Source organism: Mesoplodon densirostris, chromosome 1, assembly GCF_025265405.1.
Source record: "Mesoplodon densirostris isolate mMesDen1 chromosome 1, mMesDen1 primary haplotype, whole genome shotgun sequence".
NCBI classification, from domain to species: domain Eukaryota; kingdom Metazoa; phylum Chordata; class Mammalia; order Artiodactyla; family Ziphiidae; genus Mesoplodon; species Mesoplodon densirostris.
The window spans coordinates 209,686,368-209,693,507 of record NC_082661.1 but is presented as its reverse complement, the minus strand read 5'-3'; the positions used below and the strand labels follow the sequence as shown (position 1 = coordinate 209,693,507).

Below are 7,140 nucleotides of genomic sequence, written 5' to 3'. Positions count from 1 at the left end.
TCCAGGCCTTGCACGACTTCCTTCCTTTTCCCCCAAGAAGCGGCGATGCTTCCCCTTTGCTGTATGGATGCTGGCCTCCAGCCTCCAGCTGCTGGTCTCCAGAACACTTAGGATTCATACAGTAGTTTAACAGGCAGCATGGTCCCACTGCTTCACATTAATGCCAAATGCCAAACTTGGAACAGAGCTACTTGATATTCCCCATCCCTCCCCCGGAACTGTATAAACAAAACATGTCATTCAGTTTTCAGCTTACTCCTAGTGCTGTATCGATTTATAATCTGCTTGAGATTTTACATAGGTGCAAACATTTCCAGAGGATGAGCCAAGGACTACAGAGTGCAAACAAAATTTTCTATGACTCAGGCAGAGTAGCATCTGACTTGATAAGAGAGTGACAGGGATTACACAAGTTGGATTCTAAATAACCAGACCCGTTCAGATGCTTCATTTTGTTCACAGTGTTCGATCACTTTTTTTCTCGGCAGCAGTTTGAATGGCAGGAACTATAATAACAGTGATAACGTGGGAATGAGTTGAGCATGGCTTTGAGGGGGCACTGGTAGAAAGCTCATCTGACGGAATTAAATAAATAAATTTTCGGGGGGGAAAAGACTGTCAGAATTACAATGGTATGATATATCCTTTTAAAAAAGAGGGCTTTAAAGAATTCACCATTTTCATCTAAAATCTGGGACCTAACCTAGTTTGGGGATAAGAACCTGTGTCTTCAAAGTGGCTGTGGGACCTTTTGCCTTTTCCTGGCCTCATTACAGTTATCCAAACAAATAAACACTTAAGAAGGGCGTCTTACAGTATTTTCTCTCTTTCACTCAGCTTCTTGGAGCTGCAGCTTCAGTAACTATAGTATACTCTACACACTTCAAAATTACATAGGAAAATACCCAGAATAACTAAATAAATAAAAGGCTAAAGAAAACTGGAACAGTACTGTGTCTCCATCTGAGACTAAATCATCCACTTCCAGCAACACAGAGAAGGGCTAGGACAATTTTGTTCCAAAGATTTATATACAGGTTTGAATCTAGAAATTAAGGTAAAAGCATAAATATTGAGAATTTCAACTAGATTCAGAATGGTTTCAGAAAGATATGATACAACAATTTAGAATAAAACAAAGGCAGAAGAGCATCATATTTTGGTTTGCTTGAAATATATATAAGGTGCAACAACTTTTTCTCTTGAGGATGCTTGTGGGACAAATGTTAGTGTAGATGGTGTTTGCTGGCAGATTAAGGTACACACCATAGCAATATGATTTTCTAAAATAAAAAAGAATGAGAGAAGTGAAATGAAAATGATAAATGGGGGAGGGTACTACATGTTGGTCTGCAATACTTGTGCTCACAAATGTTGTTACCTGAAAATACCAACACCCCTCTCCAGTGGATTCAGGGCATGAGAAAAGCACTATTTTTGAAATCAAGACATTACTCAGAGAAATGACAAGGTGAGTGTCTAAAAGACTATAGAACTTTGCAGGATTTCTGCTACTCTCAGTGCCTAACCGCTTAAAAATTAAGCATGTCTACAAAAAGGTGGGTTTTTTTTTTTTCTAAAGTACCTGAAAACAGTCGTATCCAGTAGGTCGCCCTCCACCCCGACCCCTGCCTAAGGGAAAAGCCACTGAGGTTTAGGAAAAGCAGATCAAGTAAGATATATTAATCACATAGAAAAAAGTCATCTTTTGTTTTGCTTCTTTTTAAGAAAGGTCCCATGAATATACAGCACTCTGTTAAGGAACTCTAGTGAAATGTAATCAGAGGACTGGAGGAGAGGGCACTGGCAAAAATAGACCTATTCTAACATGTTCTAGAGAATAACAAGTTAGTGCCATTGTCAAGGTGCATGTTCTGCACCAAACAACTTTTGTTGTTGATTTTATTTTTTATTTTTTTGGATTTTAGCTAATTATAATTTTTAAATCACTGCTAGCAAGTGGTCCAGAAACTCCAACAGCCACCAACACTGGGACCCAGCAATTTTCAAACATTCACTTTGTGTTTCGAAATTTAGAAAATATTAATACAACAGCATCGTAGTAAAAATATCATGCTAAAATCTGGGGTTGCTCACCTGATTTATTTCTGTGTGAATGGGGCTAAGCTTCTGCCTCTGATTAACCTTGCTTACTAATTCCTTCTTCCTCCATGCCCACAAGGAATATGCATTTTTGAGGACACCGTTCCAATGCCCTGATGCCCTCTTTACCTGCTTTGAAAAAAACAAAAGCCCAAATCTCTCTGTTCTTTTTCAATTCTGTTAGTATGTTGTACATATTTTCCAGCACCGAAACTGAAGTAACATCTACAACCGTGAAAAGCTAAACCTAGTCAGTACTAATAGAGTCATTTTTTGGTATGGCTATTAGGTCAAATTACGATGAGAAAAAAAATCATCATTACAATTCAGTCAAGTATAAATAAGATAGCTAGATAAAACCTTGTAAACTGTCACCATTTAGAGATCTAATTCAAAAGTTTCAAACTTGAACTAACACTATCAAAATTCCGCCAGTTTGAAAACCAGTAAAAATTATTGCTGGAATCCAATACTTAAAAGTTGGTAGTTTGTGCTGTGATGCAAGAGTGGGGAAATACTTTGTGCTATGGAACAAATACCCTGTAAAATCTGTAGCCGAAGACTAATTTTGATTTATCACTTTGCATCTGTTGCTAAGAAACAAGATACTGTGAACGTCAGGTGATGGAGTCAATATGTTGAATGTTCTAAGCCAGTTAATCCAGTTGCACTGGCATATGTATGGTTGGTTTTATGTTCAAAAGCAACAAAACATGAAAAGGAAACAGGAAACTTGCAGGTGGATCTATAACTGCGAGTCCCACTCTGGTCAGGCACACCTCCCTCATCAATACCTCCGTAACCACAAAAACTCAAAATGGCTCTAAACACCTGCAGTGCCAATTAGGCTGTGCATAGCAATTGCTACCCGTCCAGTCTGTCTGGGATGGATGTAAAAGGGCTGTAGCTCAAAGACCACACAAAGTGAGTGTGTCTTCAATGTGTTCTGAATAGTGAAGTAATCCTAAGGTCACTTCTGAATACTATTTTTCTTTTTTTGTCTGTATGAACGATCCATTGGTCACTCAGACCCTTGTGTAAAAATAAAAGAATCCTCAAGGCATGAAAACATCAGTAATCTGTAATCTGCTGGACTCTTCCCCTGTCTGGGAAAATATTCGCCACAATTGGACCCAAGCAAATTCTTCTTGGTCACTCAAGGCTAAGAAAAAAATTCTGCTTGTAAGAACTGTAATTTTTCTTCTTCTCTCTCTTTCTCTTTGTGCCAGCAAACTACCACTCTGGTGGCAAATATAAAAGTGCAGAATATATGGACCACAAGGCCGAGCATACACCGCTAACAGCGGTACATCTGCCTGCCCGTGCTGTTTGGGAGTCTCTGGAAGAGGCTTTTTAATATTATTCTACAATGTAAATGTAGGTATAGCCTATTATATAAACCATCTTAGAACATAAACCTCCATGTACAAAAAAGACTAAGAATATCTAATAATAACTAGTGCAGTGTGTCAGTTTTTGTTTTTTTGCTTTTGGTTTTTGTTTTGAAAGAATAACTAGGTAATATATGAAACTAGTTTCACACTCTCTGGTTGGCAAAAGAGATGCTGGATGAGCTACAGTAAAGGCAGCCTTTTACCAAGTTACCACCTATTACCATCAAAAGCCTTCCATAGAAAGCAAAGCTCTAGGATCATCCCATTTCTGCTCATTATCAGACAGACAACATCACCCTCAAAGACTCTGGGTTCTGAAAGAACAAACTGGCCCAGGGTGCCAACTTCTGCTTCAAGTGAATCTGGGCCGTGTAGGGCAACAAGCACTTGTTTGCTGTCTCTATCTGCCACCACATGGACTCACTAGCATCTCGCAATAAAGACAAGGCTAGGGTAGTAGGTAAAGCACAATGTTTTACAATTAAAGGGCGCTTCACTGGTCAGCGCAAGAAATAAGTACAGGAGTCGGGGGCATTTCTTTTGGCTGTCCATCATGGGGGAGCGGAGTTGATCTCTGACTTCTATGCATGTTCCATGGCAGCCACTTCGGCCGGCACAGCGAGGCTGAAGAACGCAGACACGGTGGGCATCTCCGGGGTGCTGCTCCGCGTCTCCGTGGCCTCTCGGTTGTGTGAGCATGCGTCATTGCAGCCTGTCTCGGTCACCTTAACAAGACTCCTCTGCAGGTGTTCCTTTGGTTTGTCATCCAAAGTACCTCCTGCTGGTGATACCCGGCCATCTGCTGTCCTGACAAGGTGTGTGATCTTGGTTTTCCTTGCTTTTCTCTTTTGACTGCCCACCAAGGGTTCTTGCGCCCTTGTTGGCTCTGGAGTGTTGGGAATGGATGGGGCATTTGTAACCTTATAAGCAGGCTCTGTGGTGTTTCTGTCTTCTGAAAATATGGCTTCTGTAGGGTGAATGGCAGCCAAGAAGAGTTGCTTGTTTGACCATTTATTCCCACTTCCTTTTTCTGGAACATTAGGCTTCTCCTTTTTGTGCTTGTATTTGCTGACAATTTTGTGGAATAAGTTCTTTTTCTGAGACTGGAAAGGACCTTTGCTGGTTTTGGTCGGTTCTGAGGACATATGTCCGGTCTTCTTCTTTTTTCTTGGGACAGGTACACATTTCTGGTCAAATGTAACAGGACTATACTGAGGGAGGCTGTTGAATTTCTTTTCAAATTCTTCATCCAACTTTGCTGAGCCAAGGAGAGAGTCTTCCTTTGGCTTTGTCTTCTTGAACTTCTTGCTTCCACTGGTCCCACTCTGGTGAAATGTCCAGCTTTCTTCATGCCAACACTCTTCATGATCAGAGGACTTTCCTTTTCCTGACCTTCGTTTCCCTCTGCCAACATTAGCTCGCAGAGAGGTGAGCATACCCTCAGACACCAGGGTTTTATAAAGAGCACCTTTGCAAGACCTCTCAGATTTCCGGGAGCCACAAGTCTCTATTTTTCTGTGACACTCACTGTCCTCAGGCTTGGCCTGTCCCGATAGACTGGGTGGTAATGCATCCTCCGTAGGGGTCAAAGGTTCTGCTTTTATACCCTCTGGGACCTCACCAGAAATGTTCTTGCTGGCAGAAATACTGATAAAATCTTGAGGTCTTGACTCTTGGGTGGTGTCTGAGAATCTCTCCTTTGACATTTTCTTCTCTCTTGATTTCACTTTCTTCTTTGGTGGCTTGGCATCCAAAATGCTTCCCTTGCCACTCGAGGATGTATGCACCTGCTTGCGAGGGGTATCTCCAAGCTTCTCGATGCCCCAGTCTCCCTTTGCAACAGCTTCAATGGTGTACATGACACTCTCGATATCAGATTCCGAGGACTGCCTCTTTTTGCAAGTCTTCTTGGGTGTGGATTTATCATTTCCCTGTCGATCCATTTTGGTTTTCTTCTTTTCCTTTTTTAGCTTTTCTGGTTTGCTTAACGCTGTGGGAATCTCGATGATCCTAATGCCATGAGGATGGCACATGTGATCCTTCCTACTGGGAACATCGCTTATTATTATCTTGCTACTGCCAGAGTAAGAAAAATCAGGGAAGTGACTACATTTTTGATCTTCCTCTAATTCTTCCTTTTTAATTGCTTTAGGAGCTTCCATTTTTATACCCATTATATCATCCATTCGCAGCTCCTCAAAATTTCTTAATTCCTTAGAATCTCTTACATTTTCCTTAGCTGATTTTTCAAATTCTGCTTCTTTCTGGAACCTGGCTTCATCTATTTTCTCCATTTTCATTTCTCTTTCTTCCTTGCCCTTCTCCAGTTCTTGAATTCTTCCGCCATCTGATTCTTTGGCTTTTATTAGCTTTGATTCTTCCATTTTCACCCCCTCTGATGCCAGGCACATCTCTGCCAGTTGAAAGAGTGCAGACTCTCCACAGCGTTTTACAGGTTCAGCACCGCCCAACTGTGAAGTCTTCGAACAGATCTCTGCAAACTGAAACAAGGTTGATGCTTGACATTGTTTTGACGGAACATCAGGGTGGGAGGTACCTGAAGATATCTCGGCAAACTGAAATAATGGTGACTCCTGACGCAATTCAGAGGATTCTGAAACATCAGGCCTGCAAGTGCCAGAGGATATCTCTGGTGTACCAAGAACATGTTCTCCAGCTAAAAGCAGCATGCTCAGGCCTCCCATTTGAGTAGGATCAGCCATCCCAAAGTTAAGCTGAGGCATTTCTTCAGGCTTTGTTTTCTTGGGGCTTGGCAAGGCTCTTGAAGAGTCAGATGGGAAGGCCCATAGTTTCTCCCGTGGATTGACAGTGGATGTTGGGGATTTCACAGGCTTGTTTGTGGTAGCACACCATTTGTAGCCAGGATTTGCTTTCATAAATGCATGTTTATACTCCTTGGCCATGTCTGTGTATTTCTGCTTTTCCTTTGGATCGAGAACAGCCCACCAATCAGCTAGTATCTTGGTAGCACCTCGGTTATCAAGCCTGTTCCTGTGTTCCTGACGTACAAGAGAGCGATGACGTTTGCAAAATAAGAGAAATGCATTCATTGGTCTCCGGGCTCGCTGTTCTGGTGATTCATCATCTTCAGTTTCACCATCTTGCTCTAGACCAGCGGCCCCAAGAAGTTGAACCTTATCAATATCCTCCTCTTCGTCTTCCTCTTCTTCCTCTTCTGAAAAGTCAAGAAGTTTCTTTGCTAGCAATGGATGCCACTGAAGGCACTTTCGTTTTGGTCGTTTTCCAGCTCCTTCTCCTTCTGCGGAATAATCTTTATTTCTATGACTGCCTTTCATTACTCTGACCGGTCAAGTCAAGACTTTCCATCGTGAGTTCAATGGAACATCGGAACTTCCAGCTTCTGTGATGCAGCAGAATTCCAGGAAGGCAAACGGAAAGTACACAGGGAGGAAGATGAACTGCGGCAAAGCCTGTGTCCTATGATACTGACCGCGCGGGTTCGCCGGGCGCGAGGGCGTGTGTGTGGCTCGCCCTCAGCGGCCAGTCAGGGCTTCTCTATGGGAAAGTGGAGAGAGAGGAGCTCGCGGAGCCACTCGGCCTCCCTTCACTGTACACTCCAAGATTCTGATGTTTAAAGAGTGACTCTCATAACCACTAAGGA

General features: G+C 42.3%; 1 protein-coding gene across 1 annotated transcript; it reads right to left on the bottom strand.

Annotated features, from left to right (window-relative positions):
• Window positions 1-4,078: 4,078 nt before the first annotated feature.
• LOC132486719 (HMG box transcription factor BBX-like) lies at window positions 4,079-6,814 on the bottom strand. Its single transcript, XM_060094307.1, has 2 exons — window positions 4,612-6,814; window positions 4,079-4,521 (listed from the first exon to the last, which is right to left on the bottom strand). The coding sequence occupies exons 1-2, from the start codon at window positions 6,812-6,814 to the stop codon at window positions 4,079-4,081; spliced, it is 2,646 nt and encodes an 881-aa protein (XP_059950290.1).
• Window positions 6,815-7,140: the final 326 nt, after the last annotated feature.